General features: G+C 53.1%; 1 protein-coding gene across 2 annotated transcripts in view; it reads right to left on the bottom strand.

The window, feature by feature from the left end:
* The window catches only part of Dagla (diacylglycerol lipase alpha), a 60,206-nt gene that overhangs the window by 19,250 nt on the left and 14,248 nt on the right, over positions 1-26,708 (bottom strand). The window contains exons 1-6 of one of the 2 annotated variants that reach the window (XM_029472876.2): positions 11,038-11,327; positions 7,799-7,936; positions 7,292-7,503; positions 5,845-5,946; positions 5,315-5,453; positions 1,026-1,113 (exon numbers count right to left, since the gene is read on the bottom strand). In XM_029472876.2, the coding sequence (XP_029328736.1) occupies positions 1,026-1,113; positions 5,315-5,453; positions 5,845-5,946; positions 7,292-7,503; positions 7,799-7,893 (636 nt within the window). In that variant the 5' untranslated portion in view covers positions 7,894-7,936; positions 11,038-11,327. Of the gene's footprint in view, positions 1-1,025; positions 1,114-5,314; positions 5,454-5,844; positions 5,947-7,291; positions 7,504-7,798; positions 7,937-11,037; positions 11,328-26,708 lie in introns of those variants that run through there. The other variant, XM_021151959.3, reaches the window with a different exon arrangement.

The raw sequence follows: 26,708 nt of genomic DNA, 5'->3' as shown, positions 1-26,708 counted from the left end.
GGCGACAAAATACAAGCTGGAGAAAGATCCGTCCTCTGGGGTCTGCCCCTGGCTGTCTGTGTCTAACAGGCCTGTGCTCTTCTCCCTGGCTCCTTACAAGCTGGAGAAAGATCTGTCCTATGGGGTCTGCCCCTGGCTGTCTGTGTCTAACAGGCCGGTGCTCTTCTCCCTGGCTCCTCACAGCAGTGCTGACCCTGTGTTTTATGGGGTGGAGAGTGGGCCTATCACAGGCCCAGGCCAGCCTGGGTTCCACCTCTAGGGCTCCATTCCCTGCCCTCTGCAAGGCATGCCTGCAGCCAGGCCTGGACCAGGATCTCTCAGGCATTCCCAGACAGCCCCATGAGGTACTCCCCAGCTGCCAGAGAACTCTGGGCTGCCTTCCTTAGGTACTCGCTCTAAGGTCCCTGGTGGGTACTGTTAGGGAAGGGCCACTCCAGGCTTCCCCAGGGTGTCTGAGTGGTCTTCTGACTTCTCTAGCTCTGCTACTACCTAGCTGTGGGATACTGAGCAAATCAGTCCATCTTTCTGGGTCTCAGCTGACTGATCTACAAAACGAGGGGTAGGGCTGGATGGCTGCTAACCTGCCTACCCAACTCTGAGGGGTTCTATCTCCCTTCCTGCTCAGAGCCACCTTCTGCAGAGCTTGCTCCTCAACACTATTGGTCTGTCCACATCTCCGACCTCAGAGATGTGTGCCATCCAGCCCCAGGCTAAGCACTCAACAGCACCCCAGACCTTCCAGCTCCATCCACTGCTGACCACATGGTACTTTTAAATTAAACCATGTTCCAAGGGTACCAAATCAGTCATCAAGGCTTTCTGTTTCCACAGTGAAACAGGTGAATGTCTGCTTTGCAGGGACGGACAGTACTTCAGTGAAAAGGCCAGACTGTCCCACAAGCAGGCTGTTACTCTGCTCACAATGTCCCACTTCCTACCAGCCCATCCACCTAGCATTACCAGAGGAGTGAAAGGCACTTGTATGGCAGAGAGAAGACCCGAGGCAAGCAACTATGGGTACTTACTGACTGGGAATCCTTTGTCCGGGTGCAACAGAGGAACACTTTTAGACGGCGGGACCAGCTGGTGGCCTGACCCTCCTCTAACCGGTGCCTGGGAAGGTAAACAGTTGCATGTGTCAGGTCACGGGGCTGGATTAGAGGAGGTGGCCAGATGTTATAGAAATAGGATGGCCTGTTCCCAGGATACAACAAGGAGCTCTCCAGTGGGCCTGGGGAGGCTAGGCAGCAGGCTACCTACAGCTGCATAGCCAGTGACCTAGCTGTCAGCCAGCCAGGGTGTTGCTAGCCAACCTGGTGAGCTCTAGAGGCCCTCACACTCCCCAGCTGCTGTCTGGGTAGGGCAGGTATACTGCCTGCATGGTTTCCCCCTCTGATCCTCTGCTGTCCCCCTCAGGTCAGGTGGGGAGTTAGGGGGCTCAGGAGTCAATGAGCAGAGAGAACAAGAAGCTACTTTCCCATGACGGGATCCCATCCCGGACACCTAGGAAGCTGGTGCATTTTGAGCACAAAGGTAACTCTGATATCACGGATCTTGGCTCATTCCTTTAAGCCCAGCACTTGGGAGGGAGTGGCAGGCAGATGGATTTCTGTGAATTCGAGGTTAGTCTGGTCTACAGAGCAAATTCCAGGATAGTCAGGGCTCAAAAAAAAAGGAAAGAAAGAAAAAAGGAAAAAGAAAGAAAGGAAAGGAAAAAGAAAGGAAGGAAGAAGAAAGAAAGAAAGAAAGAAAGAAAGAAAGAAAGAAAGAAAGAAAGAAAGAAAGAAAGGAAGGAAGGAAGAAAGAAAGGAAGGAAGGAAGGAAGGAAGGAAGGAAGGAAGGAAGGAGAGAGAGAGGAAGAAGAAGAAGAAGAAGACGAAGAAGAAGAAGAAGAAGAAGAAGAAGAAGAAGAAGAAGAAGAAGAAGAAGAAGAAGAAGAAGAAGAAGAAGAAGAAAGGAAGGAAAGAAAAAAGAGACAATAGCCCTGACACTAAACACAGAATCTCAAAACAAAGCCAGAAGAGGCTGTGACTGGGTTTTGAGCAATGTTCTGTCCCCTTAAAAGCCTGTCACCGAGTCAGGGGCAAAAGGCAAGGTAGTACTCAGATGCATTCAAGTCACTTAACAGTCATCAGGAATGACAGACTGGCTCTCGGTGTGCCTCTTGACTCTTATGTGCAGCCAAGAACTGCTTTCCACTCCTTTAACCCTGGTTACATAGGCAGGCAGCTGACCAAAAAGGAGGCACCGGGAGGGGCTAGGGATGATGTAAGAGACCAGCTGTCCCAGGGACCTGCAGTCCCTAGAAAATGGAGCATCCTTGCATCATATACCATTGTCCACCGCCCAAGGGCTTGATGAAGAAGGAGTGAAGCTCAGTTCTCAGGGCATCACATACATTTTGCTTTCTGATCCAAAAGGGCCTTCAAATGCAGAATGAGACATTTCCTCCCTAGCCTCTGGCCAGATGGAAATGCTCACGCCACTGCGAACCGCTCATGAACGCCAGGGGGCAGATGAGTGTAGGGTTGTGTGAGAAGCTGACAGGTTGGTCAAGTGCAACAACCCTTCAGGCTACTGGTCACGCCAGAGAGACACATACCAAGTCTGGACAGGAAGTTCATGGACCCCGACAGCCCTGTCTGTTGGGAGGCTCACTGTGTAAAAGGGGGCAGACATTCCTTCCTACAAAAACCCAAGGTCAAGCCTCCTGGGAAAGAGCGGGGAAAACAGCCTCCCCCAGTCCTCCACCAGATTTCACTGGAAAGAGAAAGGACCAAAACTTAGACACACTCCCGGCTTTCAGAAACCAAAATAACAACCATGTGGCAGCAAGGGTGTGCATGTCCCTGCCCTTGGGAGTTGACTGCTTGAAAAATGTCCCCGTTAGGAAAAAAATGTTAGTTTTAGAGCCAGTGAAGGGCAGGTAGTCGGCCTGACAAAGCCCCGCAGCCGGAATGTGCTCTCCAGCCTTGCGGGAGACCTGGAGAAACCACTACAGGTCAAGGGCCTGCAAGCTATGGCCTCCTGACAGGGCCTGGAAACCACAGGGAGCCTCCTAATTAAAATGACAGTGAGCACCAGCCCCTGCAGTAATGGCTCCTACCGCCTGGAGCCCCAAAGGCAATCACCCGGAGTCAGGAAGGGAAGGACGTTTTCTCCAGGGCCCTGGAGCCCAGAAACAGGTCGGGTGCGGCTCGGGCTCAGCAGGCAAAGTGGGACAGGGGCGGTGGCCAGTTACACTGAGGGAAGGGAAGTAAGGGCTGTGGAGCCCTGGCTCCAAGGCCTGACATTTCAGCCTGGGAGGTGGCCAGACCAGGCATGGGTGTGGTGCTGGAGGCGGTGACAAGTTGGTGGGCTGACATGGAAGGTCTGAGGCATGAGTTGGGGTCTTGGCAGCCGTCTTCCCTGGGCTGGACATGGATACCATTCCACACCCTGCCACTGTGGCTTGGGGCAGTGACTCAGATCTGTAGAAAGGGGTCTCACAGCTGCTCTGGGGTAGCAAAAGTACTGATTAACCACAAAGGGCTAAGCATGGGGCCTGCCTTCCAGGAGGAGCCCGATTGTGGGGGCTATGGTGACTCATCCTGGGAGCCCTTGCTTTCAATAAAAGTCACTATGGCCATGCTGGATATTCTCTTCTCTCTTTTAAACACCAAGCGAAATCTCCTCCAGGAAGTCTTCCTTGATTGACTTCTTATAGCCTCTGAGACCTAGAGGCAGCCTCACCTAACAGTTGGGTTTTTTTTGTTTTTTGTTTTTTTGTTTTTTTGTTTTTTGTTTTTTTCGAGACATGGTTTCTCTGTATAGCCCTGGCTGGGGCTGGTGAGATGGCTCAGTGGGTAAGAGCACCCGACTGCTCTTCCGAAGGTCCAGAGTTCAAATCCCAGCAACCACATGGTGGCTCACAACCATCCGTAACGAGATCTGGCGCCCTCTTCTGGAGTGTCTGAAGACAGCTGCAGTGTACTTATATATAATAAATAAATTAATTAAAAAAAAAAATAGCCCCGGCTGTCCTGGAACTCACTTTACCAGGCTGGCCTCGAACTCAGAAATCCGCCTGCCTCTGCCTCCCGAGTGATGAGATTAAAGGTGTGTGCTGCCACGAATGGCTCTCTAACAGTTGTTAAGTAAGGGTTCCAAAATGAGGCTGAGAGCTGGTCCTGGCTTTACCCTGTAACCAGGCAACCACTTGAACTCTGGACCTTGGTTTCTCCACCCCCATTACAGGGAGGACCCGGCTTGTGACTCACTCTGAACAAAGCTTGTGTCTTCTGCCGTTACTATAACTGAGTGTGTGTCCGGCTGCTGCCGCTGAGTGGCTCTCCATTAACTCAGCCGTTTGCCCACAGTGTTAACCACTTGGTATATATTATCTCACTTAAACCTCACAACAACATCCTGAGCCAGCAACTGCTATTCTTACCTTTTTTCAGGTTTTATTTTTTAATTTTTATGTTTGCTTTGTGCCCACATGAATAAAAACTAAAAAAGAAAAAGATACAACTCTCACTTTTAACACTGGCAAATTGGGTGAATGAATTTTATCCCCTTGACAGGCAATGCTGTCACAGGCACGCTTCTGTTCTTAATTATTTCTTTTATTTTTGAGAACATAATATGATGACATCATTTTCTCTTCTCTTCCCTCTCCCCAAGCCCTGCCAGGCTCCTCTCCTTGAGCATTCTTCTCTTTCCCCTGCTCCTTTCCTGAATTGTTACTATGTATGCTTACACTATTGCGTTTTATATATACCCATGGACATTCTTGGATATCTAAAATAAAAATAATAAAAAAATAATAATAATAAACAAGCCAGATGTGGTGGTGCCTTTAATCCCAGCACTTGGGAGGCAGAGGCAGGCGGATTTCTGAGTTCGAGGCCAGCCTGATCTACAGAGTGAGTTCCAGGACAGCCGAGGGCTACACAGAGAAACCCTGTCTCGAAAAAAACCAAAAAAAAAAAAAAAAAAGAAAAAAGAAAAAAACCAAACCAAACCAAAACAAAACAAAAAAACAGAATCTCATTATGTAGCTCTGGCTGGCCTCGAACTTGCTATGTAGACTAGGGTGGCCTTGAACTGGTCTGAATGCCTCTGCCTCACTAGTAGCGAGTGCTGGGATGGAAGGCATATGCCACCACACCCAGACTATTCTTACCTTTTCAAGAACAGAAGAGGCAGTGAGACTGTGCAGTGTGGGAGGGAACAAGACCCTCCTCTGCCCACCAGTCTTCAAAGCTTACTAGGACGCCGCCCTCCTGCACCCACCCCCACCCCTGCCCGCCAGCCAGCCCAGTGGACTAACCGCAGGTTGTAAGTCCGCAGATTGCGCTGCCTCCTCTTGGTGGCTCTCAGCTTGACGAAGGTGCGGCCCGTGGGGTCAAAGACGCAGAGGACAGTGATGCAGACGCTAAGAATGACCACCCAGTTGCAGACAACCATTCCTGTGGCGGCAGCAACGAGAAGGAAGAACTGGTGTTGGGTTCACCTTCCTGGGTCGTGAGCAATGAACAAAGGACACTGTGGCCTCTATGTTCCCAGCTGTTTCTTAGGTTCAAGAGCAAGGCTCAGAAGCTGTGGTCTTCAAGGCCCACACATGGCACAGAGCAGACTTTTGAGAAGGTGATGAACAGCCCTAGTGCTGCCTGGACAGTTCTGTGTCTGCTGCTGCTCCCCTGGTGAGGACCCAAGTGGGAGGGCAGAACACTGGGTGAAGGGTGCACCCGCGCTTGGGTGTCTCCCTAGAGTGGCACCTGAGCCCCTTTCTCTTCAAGCTGGGTCCTATTACCTCCACCCCAGGGCTGGCTTCGCTGGTGGGGCAGATGGGGTGCATACCGAGGGTGACATTCTTAGCAGTGAGGTCATTGCAGGAGGTGTAGTACTGTGTGAGCCAGACGATGCCCACGATAGCATAGATGAACTCAATCACCAAGATGGCTGCAAGGAGAGGCAGGTTCTGAGTAAAGGCTACAGGCCACAGTCTGCCACCAGGGAAGGGAGGGCCCAGGAACCTCATCCTGGCTCTGCTGCCTGGTCTCTTGCATTGTGCCCTCGTGTCCCCATTGCCTCCCGGGACTGTGACTGCACGGGTGAAGAGCGGACAAGTACTTCTCAGCTTCTTCAGGATCTCTCAGTTTCACACAAGAACTCTGGAGCCAGACTCACTGTAGGCAAGTTACCTAATCTCTCTGAGCCTCAGCTTCCTCATCCCTATTTGAGACTGCCAATAACTTCGTCACAGGACACTGAAGCCTGGAACTTATGAAAGTTTGGTGGGGGGGCTGGTGAGATGGCTCAGTGGGTAAGAGCACCCGACTGCTCTTCCAAAGGTCTGGAGTTCAAATCCCAGCAACCACATGGTGGCTCACAACCATCCGTAATGAGATCTGACTCCCTCTTCTGGAGTGTCTGAAGACAGCTACAGTATACTTACATATAATAAATAAATAAATCTTTAAAAAAAAAAGAAAGTTTGGTGGGGTAGGAGGATGAGAGGAGGCCCAGGAGCCAACCAATGGTGGCCATGCACTCGTTCCATCAGGGTACTAAGTCCAGAGCCCCAGGGGGAGTGGGAAGGAGATAAGACAGCTTGGCAGGGCCAACAAAGTACAGCAGCTAAGAGTCTAGACAATGGAGCTAGAACAGCAGCACGGGTTCAAATCCCAGCTCTGACCCTTCTAACGTGACTTAGCTGTGTGACCTTGAAAGAGCTGATTAGTCTTCCTGGCCTCGGGTCCTCATCTTCAAAACAAAGCTAACACTCTCCTCCCCAGGAGCAGTGGAGAAGTTTGAGAGAAGTGCTCTCTGGGAATACCCCAGAGGATGCTAGGACATGGCCCAAAAGCGATATAGGCTGGGGAGCTGGGGAGCTGGCTCAGCCTGGCCTCAGGGGTTTCCTGATCTGTTTCAGAAGGATCACCAACACATTTTGCAGACAAGCTCACAGTTTCGAATAGGGCTCAACTAAGTTTGCCTATGAGGGGCCACGAGAGCAAGCATTTGAGCAAGCATTTCAGATTCTGTGGCCATCCAGTCACAAAAGCAATTTCTCAGCTGCTATTATGGTACCAAAACACAAAAAGCAAAATATAAATGAGTGTGCTCCCTAATGAAAAGATTCACAAAACAGCTGGTGGGCTGGACTGTCAGTCCAGTCAGGCACCCCATGCTCTTCAGGGCTGACTCAGTTTGTGTTTGTAACCAAACCCTGAGAGAGTGAATGAGTGCAGGAGAAGGGTAGCCCTAGAAGGGTCCCAGCCCCCCCACCGTGGGGGTCCCTTACCCAGGCGCACGTAGAGCACGTACTGCATGGAGTCCCGGGGTTCTGTGTAGAGGATGCCCCCACGCATGCTCAGCCAGATGATAGCCATTTCGGCAATCATACAGCTCAGAAGGATGCCCAGGTAGCCTCGGCCGTGGTCCACCAGGTTCAGGGAGCAGGCCTCGTGTGGGTTATAGACCAAGCCGAAGAGCACCACAGACAGGATTACAAACCTACAGAGGGGTACAGGTGAACAAGGGTGGGCTGTCTCTGTGCCTTGTGCTGCTCAGCAGGAGAAAAAGAAGGCAGATATCTCCCCCAACAAGATGTCCCCGACTGTCAGTGCTGGGAGGCATCGGCAATAACTCCTATCCCCACTGCTGAGGTCAGGAGGACTGCTGGCCAGAGGGGGTCCTGAATCCTCGGGGGGAATACCCGGAGGAGTGCTTGGGAGCAGGGCAGAGCCAGGTTTGGGCCTGGCAAGGAAGAACAGGTAACCAGGACCATGCTGTCAGTGCTGAGACTCACCAGGTGGTGTGTAGCAGGAAGAGGAAGATAGCTGGCAGGACGAGGTCATCGCTGCCCACAGACCAGCGCCGCCGGAACACCACGATCCCGGGCATGGCTGGCAGCTCTGGGAGGCTCAGCGGGCCAGGCGCTCACCTCCTGAAAGCAAGAAGGGGGCCCTGCAATAGTCTGGGCTACTACCAGGTGTGGTAGGCATCTTGGGTGTTGACACCAATCCCCACCGGTGGCCAATAAGCCTCCAGGCAGCAGAGATGCTGACCCAGGTAGAAGCTGCCCCCTTGCCAGTTCAAGCTCCCTAACAACAAAGGTCTTGATACCAATCTCAGCGTGTCCCCTGAGGTCACTCCTGCCCACCACCGCTTAATGTCATTCCTATCTATAGTAACTGAAGACCCAGGCTCTGGTTGGCCTGCCTGAAATCCCTGCACTTGGGAGACTAAGTCAGGAGGAACATGATTCTGAGGGGAGCCTAGGTCTCAGAAAAGAGACAAAAAGACCCTAAATTCACTCTCTCTCCAGATATGGAATCAACAGGACAGTTGGCTCCCAGGGCCCTGTCTTTCCACAGGAAATCTGTACTTACGGTTTCAGAACCAAGAACAAGTGTCCCTAGCAGAAAGCCCTGTAGATTGGAAGAACACTGAAGGTTTGGGGAGGCTGGGAGAGGAGTGTGCGAGAGGCAGAGGGTGAGGGTGCTCAGCGGGAAGGACTCTTCCCTGTGAGTCTTTGCACAGCAAGGCCTTTGGTTCTTGTTCACTGGAGACCTTTGAGCTGTGAGTATGGACTGACTTGGTTTTGCACCCTTACAAAACTCTCAGCCACTGTCGTGGTTCAGGTCGGGATTATGGCTAGGGGACATGTGGCCCTCACTGTGAGAATGGCAGCCGCTCTAACGCACTCACCCTCGGCCTGATAGCTTTCACTGTTTGATGCCTACTTCCCTGAAATAGCTGGGTGTGAACCAGCCACCATTAAGCTCAGGAGAGGCTAGGAGCTAGAGGCCTCCTTTAGAGCTAGGAGAGAAAAGTGGTAGTAGAGGTGGAAGGCTGGTCTGAGCAGAAACCCGGGACTCGCTGCAGGACAGACTTCTGCACGTGCCCTGTGCAGAGAGGATCCCTTGCTACAGAGGGCTGGGTAACCTGCTAGAGGGCAGCTGTCCCCAGGGCCAGCAGAGGTTTACAGAGCACCTGGCCTAGGGTGGACAGCAGGTCTTCCTCTCCCTAGTGACAGGTCCAAAGAAAACATGCATATATGGAGACTGAACTCACTAGGGAAGGAACCAGCCAAACCTTCCTAGGTCTGTGAGCATAGCCCTGACAGTGGGCGAAGGGGCATGGGGCCAAGTGGCTGGGCAGCACGACACGCCAGGACAGGCTCTGCTGGGCTTATCTCCCAGGACCAGCCACTGAATGCTCCCAAGGGGTGCCCAGAAGCAGCGCTGACTGCCTGAGCAGCGGCTGGGGTCGTGCCTACTCCTCCCACCCCGCCAGGAAGTGACATCATCCCACTCTCAAGGAGGAGTCAGGCAGACTGTGAGAAGCAGGAGAAAGATGCAGAGTGAAGAAGCAGCTGCTGCAGGGGTGGCTGGGGGTGGGGAGGTCTACTGTGGACAGGGACCTAGGACTGGAGCAAAATCTGGGACGAGCAGCCCAGGACACAGCTTAGAGTTTGGAATAATGCATGGGAGGGAGCTGGGGCCTCATGGGTGGTAGCAAGGCTGGGACAGGCAGAGCTGCCAACAGCCAGTGGACCTGTTCCCTCCCTGTGTGCAGGTGGCTCACAAAGTGGGAAGCTGGCGGTGGCACCACCCTACTCCCCAACCCCCCCCCCCCAACACGCAGTGAAGTGGGGCTGGACAGAGCCATCACCTATTGAGGCCCTGTATTTTACCCTCCTCAGGCCAGGGGAGATGCCATACCATGCTTGCCCAGAGAGGCTGGTCAGGAAGGGTCCTGCCCCTGCCAGCAACCTGGTGCATCACCTCAAGCAGAATATGACCCTTTCACAGTCACACTGGGGTACCTCCTCTCCCACCCTTCCTCAAGGAGTCTAGAAAGGCTAACACTGTAGCTCACCAGGTACCCAGCACCCTGGTCTTCGCACTTAGAGCCCTGGCCTGGCCTTACCTTGCCCTCTCTGACCCTAGGTCTTGTAGCTGTGACTGCAGGACCATGACAACGTTGGAATGACAGGGCCAATAGCACCTGTACTCAGCTTGGGGGTGAAGTGATGAGCAGTCCGAGGCTAGCAGCTGTGGTCAGCACCAGGGCCTTCCTTTGATGTGGCAGACTTTTGGAGGGCCGACCCCACCTATGTCCTGTTACTGGCACTGGGGTTCCATATCTTTCCAACACCCCCTCCAGCTTCTGCCTGGGGCAGCTAACACAATGAGGTCCTAGATGCCATAGGCAGGAGTCCTGGTCCAGGAGCTATAAGCCCAGCATCCGCCACCCAACTGTGTAACTTACTGGTTGTGCCTCAGTTTCCTTATCTGTGACATGGCGGTTATGCTTTCCTCTTAAAGTTCCAGCCAGGATGCCAAGAGAGAAGGTCTGTGGAACCCTCACAGTGCTGGACCAGTGCCACAGCACATCAGTGGGGGTAGAGGGATGAGGGAGTGCGTGTGAACCCCGAGCAGCCCAGTTGCCCTCCCAGGCAAGGCAGTGGAATCTTCAGCTGGTCACCACTAGGTCACGGGATGGGGAGGGGGGAGGGGAGAGGGGGAGCAGGGGGCATCCCCTGTACAGATTCATAAATCCTAAGGCTTCTATTTTTATGGGCCTGAAAGACGTCCTTTCTTTGGAGACCCCAGCCCATTACAATAAGGGGCCTGTTCTCCTGCTGGGGCTGTGATTTCATTTGGAGGAAATGTCTTTGAAGGGGGAGGGCCAGGCCACTTCCTGGCCTGGAGCGGCTGTAAAGCACCTCTTCACCACCCCACTCCCAGAGTGGCCCCTAAAAACTAAACCGTGGTGGGATCAGGACTCTCCTCCCAGACCCTGAGGACTTCTAGGGCAGGCCACACCCTCTCCAGCAGGAACTTTGCTCCCCTACCTTGGCAGGCATGCAGGGGGTGGCAGGCCCCAGGGGGGTGTGAAGGGGTTCCAGGCCCCAGGGTGGGTGTGAAGGGGGTGGCAGGACCCAGGCAGGTGTGAAGGGTTCCAGGAGTGCCCTTCATGTGGATGGAATTACTTAGGTAGGCAGCCCTAAAGGGTCTCTTTTTCTGCCCCCTCCCTTACCATGGCCAAATTTTCCTGGTGATGATTCGGGCCTCTGGGTTAAATATTGACCATTCTGCGAGTTCCTCTTCCTAAAAATGCAAACTTCTTTTAAAAATGCACGTGCTGCCTTCTCCATCATTATCACCATCACCATCACCACCACCACCACCATCATCATCTGGTTATAGTGTCTCTGTATTTCAGGCTGGTCTCAAACTGTTTTGAGATCTTAAATTTCTGCTCCTCCTGCTTCTGCCTCCAGGGTGCTGGAATTACAGGTAATACAGCTCATGCCTGGTTTATGTGGCAACAGGGATGAGCCTGGGCACCTTCTTTGATCCCAGAAGGGCTCAGGATGCACACAACCTGCCCTCACCTGGCAGGGACCTTCCAGATAGGGAGGCTCTCCAGCCCCTCACCGGTCCACACTCTCTGAAATAACCCCACTCGCCCAAAGCTTACTGCTCTCTGCAGAGGCCATGGTGGACACAATGCCTTGGTTACCCTGTATTCTTACACACACACTCTTCTTTCTAGGCCAGACAAAGGCACCTCCTCTTTGAAGTCCTCCTTGACCACTCCTTTATGGGGGCTGCAGGCCCCTCAACCCAACCTGGCCCCAGACAGACTGCCTTATAGTTAACTTCCTAAATCCTGGCTGCTGCTTTTGCCGGACTCAATTGAGAGCTTTGGGAGTTAGGACCTCGGTAGGCATACAATGCCCTGTGACATCACCCCAAACCATCACTGTATCCCCAAGGCTAGCAACAGCCCTGTCCTGTCCAGGAGGGAAATAGCAGCCCCTTGGCTCACACCTGCTCTACCTGCCAGCCAATGCCCCCTTGATAGCTCACCAGAGCCCCCTCCAACCACCTGAACAGAGCTCTATGGTTCCTGTGTTTGTAAAGTGAGATGCCACCTTCCCAAGGCTATAGTGAGAACAGATGGGTGCCAACCTACGGGGCTTGCCATAGGCCTGAGCATGGCTCGGGTCTCCGCGAGGTGGTCACTGTAGTAGAACCCGCAGGTCTACTCACATCCTAGCGCTGCCAGGAACCACAGGGAGTGTCCTCGGGATAGACTGAAGACCTTGAGATCTGTAGACCCCACAGGGAGGACCAACAGCAGCAGCCTGTGTTGTCTGTCAGCCTGATGCCTTCTTCTCAGGCTCACACACACACACACACACACACACACACACCCCAGGGCCAGACTCCCTGAGGAAGTATTGCCTTTCTCATTTCCAGGCCTGCAGCCCACCTGGGCAGGGTGGCCAAGGGGCTGGCCTTTGAAAGCACAGGAAGGGAGATGGTAGCAAAGGAGGTGACAGAAAGTTGCGTGGGCTGAGGGCCGCGTGCGCCACCAGCCTGTGCCCGGGCGTGTTCAACCCAAGTTAGGGGCCCAAAAGCTGTTGCTTTTCACACATCAGCTGTGCTGGAGCAGAAGGCAGAGCTGAGTCGGCCCAGGGCCGGGGCAGAATTTCAGCAGGAGAGGTCCTCAAATGCCTGGCCCCAGGAAGCATAGATGATGTGCCTCGGGCAGCTAGACCAGGAGAGGAAAGTCGGGCTTCTGTCCCCCAGCCAGGGTCTGAGGCTAACCTGACATATTCTCACCCCAACCCATAGCCTTGAAGGTGAGTTTCACTTCCTCTACCCCTCAGCATTAGGGGTCCTCACTATACCCCTCCAAGTTAGTCTGCCTGTCTGCATCATGAGTCATGCTGTGAAGCCAGTCCTGTTGTTCTATCAGGCTTGTGACCAGAAGAGACCTTTTCCTATAAAAGCACCATCTAGGGATCAGGCTTGGAGTTACAGGAGTGGGGCAATGAGAAACCAACCAGACCAATGGCCACCTGCACTGAACCAGACAGACATATGCTTCCAACAAGTACTCGGCCACAAGGGTTTCTCTTTCTTTTTGTTCTTTTAATTATGTAGTGTTTAGTGCTGTTAGCTGTCACAGAATCCCTCTTTCATACTTCTAACACATGAAGGAACCGGAGGCTCAGAGAGGTTCAGGAAACCAGCCCAAGGTCACTCAGTTCAGTGACCACTGGAGGCAGGCATAAGGCTCCAGAGCCCGTGCTTGGCCAGCCCCGCCCCTCCGTCGCTCACCAGGCTCCATTTATCACCAGCTCCACTTCTCGTTCTCACGCTAATTATTTTCCAACTCCTCTTCAATGAAAAGAATTTGCCATCTGCCACCAGGCCCTGCCACTGACACCAGCCAACTCCCCAGGAATCAATTGGGGCCTTTCGCTTCCTGCTGGCTGTTCTGAGAGGGCTGCTGGCTGCTGAGGAATGGGGGAGGTAGGGCCAGAGAGAGCGGCAGGACCCTCTCTTTAGCAGCCTGGACCGGACTCCCCAGGTTCTGTCCTGGGCAGGGGGAGTTCCTGAAGGTGAAAGGTCCCTCTAGCTCTGGCCAGGCCGGGCTTTACTTCTGAATTCTTTCTTAGAGATCTTTTTCTTCCCATAGGCTTCTCGTACGTGTTTCAGTTCTTTGGGCAGAGGTGGCCTGGAGGGGCTCAGGCAGGCTGTGCTGGCCTCAGGTGGCACTCTTCCCCTGGGAGCTGCTGGGCTGGAGCAGGCAGGTGGCATTAGGCATGCAGCCAGTCTCCTCCCATCCCTTGCAGTACAGCTCACCCCACTGGATCTCCTGACCACTCCCTCTTTCAAGTACACACAGCTGGAGGCTGCCCCAAGAAGCAACCTCCACCTTCCCTCCAGTTCTGGATCATTGCTTTTCTGAGCCTCAGTTTCCTTATACGCAAATGAGATAGTGAAGCCACTCCCTTCTTGGAGGAGGAGGGGCTGGGAGGGGCAGGTGAGCACTTGCAGAGCCAGTGGCTCAAGGTTTGTTCCCATTCTGGTTCATTCTTCAGTTTCCTGCAGTGAGTGCAGAACCTTTACCTCTGCATTAAGTCCGCTGTCCTGCAACAGAAAGTCCCTGGCCATCCATTCCCAGTTGCAGGAATCCTTGAGTGACCTCTTCTCAGGTAGGGCTGGTGGTATCTCTGAGGAAACTACCAGGGTTGTTTCCTTGGACTCCTTGGGCCCACAAGTCAGTGAGACAGGAATGTCATCTCTCTAGAGGGGACAGCTGGGACTACTGAGCTCCTGCCCAAGGCCACAAGGTTGTAGACCACTCCAAATCCACATTCCTATGAGAAAGCTGTGTGCCTGTCTGCGTGTGCAACTGAGTTTCAGGTTGTCATACTGCAGAGCTCTTCCCCACCCAAACTCAACATGCCCTGAGGACAGAGGCCTCCTCATGCGCCCCACCCAGTCCAAGATTTCCTCCACCACACTGCTCTTCCCCCAAGCCTTCCTTTTGCTGGGGCTGCATGCTGGGAGTTCTTGGCTTCCCAGATGGCCCCCTGCAGGGAAGTTCACCAGATCTCAGCTCTACCCCATTGTCAGCTTCTCAGAACTTCCTCCAGAGGAGACTGTCAGTCTCTGGTGCTGGTGACACCTCAGAGAAGAATTAGCACTTTCCACTTCCTTAGGGGATCCCTAATGAGGTCGTTAATGAGGTGTTAAGTGGGCACACCAAGTATGACACCTCCCTCTGGGAACCCCCCACCCCTTGGGCCCAGCCTACCCTGAGCCATGTTCAGCCCCACCTCCTCAGGCAGTAGACCAGCCCTGGGATCTGATCTGCTTGAGTGCATGCTGATCGAAGGTGAGAGAAAGCCTCCAGAGCAGTGTGTGCCTTGGAGAGCCACCACCTGGGCAGTACAGCCATCTAGGGCACAGGCCAGAAGCTCTGGCTCTTGGGTTTCAGCCACTCCCAAGTCATCTTCAAAGCCAGCAGGGATCAAATGACGGCAAGCAGAGCTCCTTCCCCAGGGAGCTGCTCTACAGAGCTCTGGTGACTCAAAGGGCCAGCATCCACCCTCCACCCCCCGACGGTGTAACATGGGACCACCAATAGCTTTATGGCCCAGTCTCTCCTTTGCTTGGCTCTCCTTCTTTCTGTGCTATCTGAGGGGACCCCAGATGAAGGGAGGTGATCACGGCAGGCAGGTCTCTGGGGCCTGGCCCTCCATGTCATTTAGAGCAGGGTTTAGTTGCTGTATATATCCCTAGGCTTTGAACTAAGTGCTCAAAAATGTCTGAGAGCCATGAGATAGAGGAGCCCTCTGGTCAACTCTGGCATTTAGGGAGAGAGCCTTGGGATGCTGCTCAGGTGTCCAGGCTTGAGAGGCCATTCCATATCTCTTCCAGGCTTGGGAGGCCATTCCATATCTCCTCCATTGCCTGAGCTAGGAGAGCAAAAAGACCTATAGGAGAAAACTCTTGACCTCAGGCCACAACTTCTATTTTCACACTCCCTCTTCCCTCTTATCCCTCCCTCAGTAGGACAAAGCTGGACTCATCACAAGTTACAGAGGCCTCCGAGAAGGGGCAGTGCCTGGAGGGCCCCTACTGCTGGGTGGAGCACAGGCTGGACCTGGCCCTGGCCCAGGGACTCTATTTCTCAGCCATCCACTGGGCGAAGACTTCGGAATGCAGTGCGGGAGGGGCTAGCCACTTCCTATGACAAGTCAGATGAGTCAGTGACCATTTCCCCATCAGTAACCGGCTGACACTGATGACAGCGCTTCCCTCGTGGGCTGAGGGACAGTGGGACAAAGCCATTTCAATGTTGTGGAGTGTTGAGAGCAGACTCTTGACACGGCAGGATGCTTGATGCTTGGCAGTAAACTACATACACTGCTTTAGGAACCGCTCACTGTCTTCTTCAAAAACTTAGCATGGGCTAGCCAATGAGAAGGCTCAGCAGCCAAAGGCGCTTGCCACACAAACAAGAGTCTGATGGAACCCATGGGCAGAACCAACTCCACAAAGTTGTCCTAGACTTCCACAGGCATGCTAGGAAATGTGTGCACCCCTCCCCCATCATATACACTTCCAATAGTTTTTTGTTTTTCTAAAGCATATCATGGTTCCTAAGTGGCCTTTAAATAAAATTAAAACTCTCAGGCATTGGCTCGAAAGCTTTCTACCAAGTGCCCGACGCCCTGCATCCTGCCATGATCACCAAGACCATCCTCTATGTCCTAACTCTTGGTTCTGTGCCGGGCCCTGTTCCTGTCCATGGTTTCCACCAACTGCACCTGGCCAGAGAGTTTGTCCTCTCCTGGCCTCCTTGATTCATGTGCTGCTTCTGCTGTTGTCTGTAAGGTCTGTTTGGGTACCTGTCCCCAACTGCCCCCAAACTCCAGCCCTGGTGGTAGATCAGCTCTGCCTGTGGCCTACTTTCTGCAGGTTTCTGGTATGGGCTTCACCTTCTCTATTACATTGCACGTTCCTGGGGAGAAAGCTTTGGCTCTGCCTACTTCTTCCTAGTCTGTGATAGAGGTTCCAGGACTCTTAGCAACCAGCAGGCTGAAAATCAGAGGCACTGGGGAGCAGGACACCTGCCTCCAGCACAAAGCTGCCCATGTGGGACCTGGACAGAACTCATGGTCCACTTTGTTCAGGAGAGGTTAAGGCTGGGCAGAGGCCGGGCAGTGGTGGCACACGCCTTTAATCCCAGCACTTGGGAGGCAGAGGCAGGTGAATTTCTGAGTTCGAAGTCAGCCTGGTCTACAGAGTGAGTTCCAGGACAGCCAGGGCTACACAGAGAAACCCTGTCTCAAAAAACCAAAAAAAAAAAAAAAAAAAAAAAAAAAAAAAAGGCTGGGCAGAGGAAGGGCCCAGCCTGTGTGGTGTTACCTTCCTTTCAAGAGGCCTTGCCCCTGATAGTCAGGTGCCCAGCCTTGTCACACTGTCACTTCTGTGGTTTCATTCCCTTGGTGCCGCAGGAGGAGAAGCTGGGGCTCTCTGCTGCCACTTGGCAAGACCAGAGCAGGGGTGGTAGCAGGGTTTTGGCAGGCCCCATTTCAGTCAGCCTGGGGCTATTGCCCATTGTGGAGAGAGGAGCCTCACCTGGATAAGAAGTCAGTGAACCCTATCTTCAGGGGGCAAATCTTTCAAGGAAAGAGCGACTGGCATCATGCATATAAGGCTAGCAGGGCAGGTGAGCCCTAATAGGCTTCCCATCCTGTTTCTTCGGGCTAGACAAGGTCCTGGTGAGACCAGAGAGGCTGAGGCTCCTGCCAGGCCAACCCTAGTACCTCATCTCCTTCGGGACTCAGGGCGGTAATGTGACAAAGCCTGCTTCCTCAGCAGGCACAGTCCTTTCCTGCACATCCCAGGAAGGCTCTGGAGTGAGGGATGGCAGTGAGGGGGGTCGGGCCTGCGTCATAGCTCGTGCTGGCTTCTCCACCCTCAGTGGCCGCTGGCAGCTATAAATACCACTCCAATCTCTGGATGTTGCGGGAGATGACCTAGAATTGTGGGCTTGGAGGCCTCCAGGGGCCCCCTCCCTGCTCATTTCAGATAGAGCCTGTCTGACCAGAACATCCTTGCAGCTGGAGAGTCGTCACCCACCTGAAGAAGAGGCGAGATTAGAACAGTAGCCAAGACCAGAGCAATGCCTCGGCCAGCCATGGGGAACCCCAAACCCAAAGAATAGCACTTTGATTCCAAACCCTCTTCACAGGCCAGGTATTAAGGACACCAGGCCCCAGACAGCCCAAGAGATAACAAAGAGACACAGCCACCTGAGACCTGCTGTTATTTGTACCACTACCACAGCCTCTGGCTTTGGGTTCTCTCTGGAGCCCACTCAGAACTAAAAGCCTCTAAGCCCCTGGACCCTAAGCCTCCTCTTCACCTTCTCAGCCCCCACAGTCTCTGTGTGATTTTTAGTTTAAACTGAATTCCAAATATGTCATCACCCTGGGAGCCTCGCTGGAACAAACCCTACTTTGACTGGGACCTTTGGGGTGTCAGTTGTTTAAACAGGTGGCAGCTTCCTTCTCCTACCTGGCAGCCTGCCTTTGAGCGAGACCTCCCTTCTTAGGAGCCCAGGGCTGGCTGACCAGGAGCACAGGACAGAAGGTGGTCCCCAGACCTTGTAGAACAAGGACACTGATCCTCACAGAAGTCAGCTTTGGTTCCAAGTTTTCTAGTTTGGGGCAGGACAGGCTTCAAGGGGAGACGAGGAGGAGATGATGGGAGAGAGCACGGGGCCATGTGGACACAGATGGGTCTGGCTAAGCAACTCTTTACTGTACCCATCCTCTACTCTCTGTGTGCCCACCACATGCCAAGGACATAAGGGGTGGTAACAGAGATGAGCCATGGAGTGACATGAGGTCCAGAAGAAGAAGAGATAATCCAAGCCATTCTTTACATAAGGCAAGGACAATTCTATTACAAGACAGAAAGGCCACACAGACCCGAGTGTGGCTGCCCAGAGAACACAGAGCCAGAATTGGGTCAAGCAAGGCAGAAAGAGAGACCACTGGAGGAGGTAAGTGGGGGCGAACACAGAACATACAGCTCTACCATACACCTCTACACAAGGAAGGAAACAGAGTGGGGCCAAGACCAGGTTAGCAGAGGCAGGGACGGAGAGGAGGCTGAAAAGAGACTGGTGGGGTCAGATCCTGGGACCTGGCCAAGGTGGATGTGAGGTGAAAGAACATGGATAGTCTAGGTTGAGAGTTGACAAAGTGGACAGTGATAGGGAGAACACTCGTGCAATGAGCAGAAAGACCTGGAGGGTGGTCTTTAAATCACAGGCCTGGAGCTACCTGGCCCCACACAGAAGCACCATATTTCCAGAGTTCTGATTCAGCCCAGTCCTGATTCAGGCAAACCTGCGCACAAGTACAAGGGAGCAGGCCCATGGCAGGAAACGCCATCAGGGGTAGTCACAGGGTTCTGAAGTTTGCTTGAAGTTTGAGGATTTTCCCCTGGACAGTCAACTCCTCACTCCTCTTGTCACCCAGTCCCGACCATGATAATTACTGTATAGGGAGACATAACTCAGGGAAGGTCTGAGCTAATGTAAACCCACACTGGGAAATGCATTGGAAGTCACCATCCACCAATCCATCCAGACAATCAGCCATCCACTAAAACACCCATCCATCTATCTATCTAGCCACACATTCACTCAAGCATCTATACATACATACATACATACATACATACATACATACATACATATATACACTCAAGCATGCATGAATACATACATGCACTTAAACATACATCCATCTAATCATTCATCTACCTGTGCATTTATCCAACTGTTCACTCAAGCATCCACCCATCCACCCACCAATTAACTCAAGCATTCATCTGTCCAGCCTTCCTTCCTCTGTATCGCTCCCATTTCTACTCATCTCACAATGCCCATCACACTAGAAGTGCTCTCTCTCTCTCTCTCTCTCTCTCTGCCTACATTCACCTCCTGTCATGCTGTCTCATCTCTTTCCTAAACACAAGTCTTTCCTCTGTCATTCAAGCCCTGTCTGTATGCCTCCATTTGTTCCCCAAGCCCATCTCTGAATGCCTACCTCTCTTGTGTCACTCAGTTCCTAGCTCAGGGGCATATCCTTGAGCCCACCTGCCCTGCCCATCCATCACACAAGGTTGTTTCATTTTCCTCTCAGCACTGTGTGCCACCTAATGCTCTCTGTGTGGCTCTCCCATCAGAGTATGGCTTCCCAGGGGCAAGCCTGATCTATTTTCACCCAGAAAATGGCCTGGCAGGTGGGAGGAGCTCACCAAGATCCGGCTTCCTGAAGGAAGAACCATTTCTGAGCAAGGCCCAAGAGACAGTGACAAATTGATGATATACAGGAGCCAATGCAGAGCTAAGCCTAATGACCTAGGGCTCTGATGGTCAGGTTCAAGCTTTCTTTGCCAGGAAACCAAAGCCTAAGCTCCACTGCCCCTGTGGCAGGAACCATGCAGGAGCTCACACTGGCACTGGTGAGTGTGCTTTGGGCACACTCACCAGGAGTATGGTATTTTCATTCTATGGAGGAAGCTTGTGTCAGGAAAGGAAGGTCCAGCCATCTGCTTATTGTGAGATTCTGTTGCCTAAGGGACTCTCCAGCAGTGAGCTCCGGGTCTTCCTGGCCATGTGTGACATGTGCCACCTTTGTTAGGTATCTAGGAGGGAAGGAAAGAGGAGCTCAGAGAAGAGCCCTGAGACCTGTGCTCTCAGGACAAAGCTGGGGGTGGTGGGTAGGGTCAAGCCCTCTCCCAGTGACAGGGCCTGCGCCTGGGCCTGACTAAGGATGCAATGGCAGTCATCCTGTAAGCAAAGAACAGGATCTGGAGGAGACTTTGTCTCTGAGACCTGAGAGCCAGGAAGGGGAGGGGGTGGGTGGGCAGGAATGGTTACTGTGACCTAACTCTATAGGGGTCTCCAGTTTTGAAGTGTGCCAGAATGAGCCTATTCAAACTCAATACCTCTGCGAGTCCATATGACCCAGGCAAGGCGCTAAACCTGGACTCCTCTTCGTATGATGACAACAAAAGCAGCCACGCATCCTTGGCCACTGGGGAAAGGAGCAAGGAGCCTGAGCACTGTGCCTGCTCTCAGGATGGTTACTCATTCTGCCTCCCTCCCTGGGACTCTCACATGCTCTCTGCTAGCTTGCTATAAGCAAGCTCTATGACAGCCACACCCACTATTCGTGTGTGTGTGTGTGTGTGTGTGTTTGCGTGTGCACACACAAGACACATCCTACCACAGAGTGGTGGGGTTCACCCTAGTTCCTCTTCCTGCTGCTTAGCCCAGCACTGTCCCAAAGAGGCCAGAGGAAGGCTATGGATGAGTTTTCACCCTAATACCTCTTACTCAGAGGCTAAGAGCTGAGGAAGGGCAGTCAGTTGTTTTTCAAAGCTAAGACTGGGTAACAGCTGATTTGAAGTCCCTGTGGTCCATGGGTGCTAGCCCTTCTCCATCATCTGCACAGAGACTCCTCATAGCTCTTCTGGGGCTTTGACAGGATGCATGAGATCACGTCTGGGGCTTCCAGAGAGAAAAGGCTGGAGGGATAGAGGTAGGATTAATTATGTATTAATGTGTTTATTTTATTAGTGCTTCTATTGACTGCAAAGGCAGAGTAGAAAAACATAGGGGAGTTAGGGTCAGTATGTATGGGCTACCACAGGGCCTGGCCACTTAACAGTATATGTAAGTTGCAGCTACTTTGTGCCCTGGTACCTGGAAAAGAGAAGTAACAACTGTGGGATGCTGGTGGAAGAACAATTCAGACCAGTTTTCTTACCTGTAAATGAGAATGTAAAGAGTCCCAGGCCGCAGGACTGCCCCTGGGGAAGAGTCATGTAGACATCTGGTACCAATCTGTGTATGGGTGGTAAATAGTGGGCATTTCTTCCACTACTGGAGGACAAGCCATAGAAAGAAAGCCCTGGGATGGGCTCTGCAATGCCCCCACCAAGGCTAGCTAATTGTGTTTGTTGCCAGGCAGAATCATGGTGAGACAACTCCCCTATACCTGTGCCCATCCCAGAATCACACAGTTCTCTTTCTCCTCCTTCCTGCTTAGTCTTGGGCACCTGGGATCCCTGCTAGAAGCCAAAGGTTATCTCTGTTGGGTCAGGCTGTCTTCTCACCCCTAGCACATGGGTGAACCCTACCAGACTAGTCTGAAAGTGACCAGGCAACCTCTTTCAGCTGTGCCCACCTAGAAAGGTTATCAAGTCTGAGCCAATGAGCCCTCTATTCACAGAGTTCTTCACCTATGGGAGGTATAACACAACCTCTTGGTGACAGCCTGTTTGCCCTCATGGCTCATCCGGGCAGGTACCGAGTGGTCACAGCATTGACTTTGTTAAAGGTGATTACACAAAGTAGAATGGAAACCACCCAAAGATGGTGCTTAGAGTCCCCATCTTACAGGACTGAAAGTATGCCACAAAGCTGGCCAGAGACAAGACTACAGGAAGTGAGGGTTCGGCTCCCAGCCTAGCTAATGCAAGTTCCATCTGGGGCTGTCAGCAAAGGGAGAAAGAGGGCTCTTCTTTCTTGGATCTAGTCACTGGTTACTTAACCTGTTCTCACCGACCCAGAGGATGCAGAGCACAGCTTCCAGGAGCCACTGTGGACGAGCTGTCAGCCAGACCCTTAGGAGGCAGAGTGAACCTGTCAGCAACCCGGAGAGGTTCACAAGTTCAAGATGCTAAAGCAGATGCAGCTGAAAGGGGTGAAGGGAAGGTCAGGCCTAGGATGGCTTGAACCAAGACAAGCGCTTCTGCTAGGAGGAAGGGTAGAGGCCTGCAGACTGACCATTCCAGGACAGAAAGGAGCAGATGTATCTGCACAGGGCTCCTGGCTTTGGCCATGTGTTTCTTTGCCCTAGCCACACAAAAGTCCCATTGATGCTGCCCCTCACCCCCGCGTCCTGGGGCCAGTGCCCCAGAACAGGGCTCTGTGGGCCTCTCCTGCTTCTAGCTAATAGTCCAGCTGTTGCTGCCGCCACTGCTGCTGTCCAGGCATGCCAGGCATGCCAGGCCCGGGCAATATGAAGTCACATGCTCTGCGCGGGCGAAGCCATGCACTGCTGGGATAGTTCATGTGTAATACAGGGCCTGCCAAAAAGCCGGGTGCCAAGAAGCACTGTGGCCTTCCTGCCACCCCCCAGTCCCACCTATCTTCCAGGAGCGCAAATCCTTGGGCAAACAGTCAGACAGGTGCAGAGGACAAAGCAAACGGGGAAGGGGGAAGGAAAAGCAAACACCAAGGCCTTGGCTCTGCCTGCTGCCTGATGGACCGTGTTCTGGTGGCCCTGCCTAGAGCAGCCACTAGTGCCCCAACAATTTGCCTGTGGTATTTGGAGAGTCTAGAAGAGCAAATGAGTTGACTCCCTACTCTCCACTCCCCCAGAAGGCCTGACTGTGAAGCAGGGAAGGCAGCAACAGGAAGAAGGAACAGGGCCTGAGGCTTCCGAAGTTGCCTGCCACCCACCTAGGCCACCACACATGCTCCCTCAAGCTTTGTCTAGGGAACAGGGTAAATGACCCCACAGGAGACATTCTGGAGAGGGGCAGGCTCACCTGGGCTTGGAGTCTACTGAAGGGCTTTGAACAAGTCATAGGGGCTTAGGGCCAGTGATGCCTGCCACTTACAACCTCTAAAGTTAATTGGATGAGGCCTATGTAGGAGTCCCTGGCATATGTGTGGTAGGAGAGAAGGTACCCTAAAGAGAGACACTTGTTGCCCCTCCCTTTGGTTTCAGGCTATAGAAACAATAGTCCCCAAAGAATTTTAAAAAATGTCCCTAAGAATCTCCCGGTGTGGGAAGAGAAAGGCTGAATGAAGCCTGGTGCCAGTCAGAGGAGAAACTTGCCTCCTAGGAAGAGGTTCCACACAATCCCCACCACCTTGTAGGACAGATGGAAACAGAGACAATGCTCACGGGGCCATACCCTGACCAGTACTGTGTAGTTACACACACCTCTCGCCTTCTGTTTAAACCTAAATATCATGTCAGGATCCTGGGCACAGACTTGGAGGGGTTACGTAACCCTTGTCTCTCCTTCTCATTGGCATAGCCGTGTTGTGCTCTCTTTTTCAAGACTACTTGTCTCGAACTGGCCAACAGGGAGCAGATGATCAGTCTAGTTTGTTGGGTCTGCTGAAGCTTAGGCTTTGACCCCTAACAACTCCAGCAACAGGCACAGGGCTCAGCACACACAAGCCTATGTGGATGCCCAGCCGAGAGCTTCCTGTGGATGTGGGTGGACTGGAGGCAGGCTCAGAATGAGGGATAGCACTGTGGAGGTCTAGCATGCTCGCCCAGCTGTTCTTGGACTCCCGGGGAAAATGGTGCTAACACTTGATCACTGACCTGGGCTGAAGGGCCAGGCAGAAGGAATGGATAGGCTATTTCTACTCCACAGTCAGGGTCTGCTCGTGCTGGCCTCAAACCCAGGGAAAGAGCCCTAGAGCTGAGAGAGAAGTGTGCCACTCCCTTTTCGAGCTGACCTCAACCTAAATGCAAACAGAGGACAGGCTATATTCTAAGGGTCTCCCTTTGTTCCATGTGCCTCAGTTGGATGGGCTTCAGGCCTCCTGCTTTTAGCCCATCTCAATCTTGCTGTCTACGGAGCTCTTCAGATTTCCCAGGCTTAACCTTAAACACTGTCTCCAAGATGTCACTGGGGTCCACCAACCCCTTAGGTGGAACAATTGGTTCTCCTCCATTCTGTGCTTCCCCAAAGGCTGGGAGCTGCTACAGGGCAGGGCTGCACACCCTGCATCTCCATGTCCTTGGCATCTAGCACAGAGCCTGGTGCCTAGCAGCTGCTCAAGAAATGTCAAACAAGGCCCTAGCCCAGCTCCTTGCTCCTCTCAGATTGCACTGCCAACAACATGGCCAAGAAGATCCAAACTCGGTTAGCAGGAACCAGGGCAAGACTGTGTCCCTGAGCTGGGTAGAAGGAGGTTTCTGTTCCCTCAGAAAGTGCCCACCTTGCATGCACCAAGCCTCACCCACAATCAGAGGCAGTTCTGGGGGCATGAAGGCTGCCTCCCCATTTTCAAAGCAGAAACCAAAGTTAACAGGGGGTGAGCAAGGGAGGAGCTCCGGAACTGCAGGGAGAAAGGCAGTTGTGGCTGCCATCTGCTGTGAGCAAGATGTTTGGAGAACATGCGCTCCTAGCTCTGAGGTCTCCCAGCCAATGTGGGAGGGTGGGGTAGCCCCTCTGCAACTCACACTCAGTCCCAGGATGGGGAGACGGGGATAGAGTCTGGACAGTGTCCTAGGGTCAGGACTGGAGAGGTCCCCAAGGGGTGCTAGGGCCAGTCCTACCCTCCCAAGCCCTGGCTGCACCTGTCTGACCTTCTGATTCTTGAGCATAGGGGGCCAGGATGCTTCCGGCTTTGGGGAGTCAGTCCCACAATGAGATAGTGATAACTGAAATGCAGGGCAATACAGATGACAGTATCAGCTCATCAAGGCAACTTCCCGTCGTCACCTCAGTTCACCCTATCATTGCCACAAGAGAAGGGCAAAGAGGGTCCGAGAAAGGATGGCCAGGCCCTGCTCCTCCCTAGAGAGGGACCTGGCTAACTAGGACCCATCCAAACAAGGTTCTGGGGTCCTTAACTCATTTTATTATTTATTTTATTTTATTTTATTTTATTTTATTTTATTTTATTTTTTCAAGACAGAGTTTCTATGTGTAGCCATGGCGGCCTAGAACTCACTCTGTAGAACAGGCTGGCCTTGTACTCACAGAGATCTGTCTGCCTCTGCCTCCTGAGTGCCAGGATTAAAGGTGTACGTCATCACTGCCTGACCCCTTGACTGTTCTTTAGAGCTCCGGTAGCAATAAAGAGAACACCCCAGTGAAAAGGGGCCTTCCAGACCACTGAAGACCAAGGATACAAAGACCTGTCATAGGCCACATAAGTTCAGCAGCAGGTAGGAAGAAAACCTGGAGCCCTCGCTGCTCCCCAGGTTCCTGCAGCCTTGCCCCACCTGGTGCAGTGCTGGCCCCACGTTCCTGTCACCAGCACAGCCTCACAGTGTGGTAGCATAGGGCCACACTGCCCCCCATACAAGTAGCTTGACAATTTTTCTTTAAAGGGATCGATCCCCTGAGAAGTCCAAGACTGTGCTAGCCCATTGGGAAGAACCATCCCAGATGGAGCCTGATGTTCCTTCATGCTGCCCATGAATGCTGCCTGCTTAGGTCACAGCTGGCTTAGGCTCTGTGCTCCTTTCCCCAGTTGTAGGCCAAGCTGAGTGCCAGGTTAGGCTTAAGGCTGGTCAAGCCTGGGCTTGCCAGCCTCACTCCTGCCTGGGACACCTTACCACTGTGCCTGTGTACAAAGAATCAGCACCCTTTGGTCCAGATGTGCTCTGAACACTCAGATAGCCTGCCTGCCAGAGGTGCTGCCTCTGGCACCTGACCGACAATACTCTACACTTCTCTCATGGCTGGATGGATGAGTGTGTCAACCAAATATACCAGAGCCCCAACTCTCACTCCTAGAGGCAGCCACCTCCTGAGCTTCCAGCCCAGGGAGTCAGGGCGATGCCCTCTCCCACTGGTAACAAGAAGACAGGGATTCTGGGGCTAGTCACTCAAAACTGCATCCCCCCCCCAACTCAGCACCTCCCCCCCCAGCTCGCCCCACGCAGCACTGCTGCCACCGCCCCCACAAGCCTGCTAGCAAGCCATGCACTCCAGTGCTGTCTGCTCAGTCCTCCCCCGCCCCTCCCCACACTGTGATTGCGACACCTCTGTCCTACTGCCTGCTGGGGGAGGCCTGAGGCCGAGCTCTGGGTGTCTGAGAACCAAGTACACAGGACCTGTGGGTTTTCTGGGAGTTGGGAAGCCAACAGTGTTCTCCTTTCTCCCAGGGGTCTTTGGCCCCAACTAGGTCACTGGGCTGACCCCACTTCCTGCCTCTCACAGTCCTCAGCTTGGCTCTCGTGTCTGTGTCTGGGATGTGTCGCCAAATCAATGACTTCCCTATTCTCTGGTCTCTTGGCAGGGGCAGGGCAAGGAAGGCATTTGGCCCAGGAATCTTTAGGAGCAGCCATGCTCAAGACCTGAGTCTTACTAGTCTCATACTGGGAAGTAGGGGTGGCAGGCTCTTTGGCTGGCCTAGGGCATTGTACCGACTCTATCCTCTCACCCCACGCTGGGACTGAGTGTGAGTTGCTCTCACCACCCAGACACCTTCACAACTCCTGCCTCAGCGGAGGCACAGCCAGGCCCAGAGTGAGTCAGCCAGGGAAGTCCCGGCACCAGCACCCACCACTGGAGAGACTCCGCTGACACCTATGAGTGTCA

The sequence above is a fragment of the Mus caroli genome, unplaced genomic scaffold, assembly GCF_978045245.1.
Source record: "Mus caroli unplaced genomic scaffold, Mus_caroli_1 scaffold_20, whole genome shotgun sequence".
NCBI classification, from domain to species: domain Eukaryota; kingdom Metazoa; phylum Chordata; class Mammalia; order Rodentia; family Muridae; genus Mus; species Mus caroli.
Note: the sequence above shows the minus strand (reverse complement) of the source record. Positions and strands in the feature narration are given on the sequence as shown.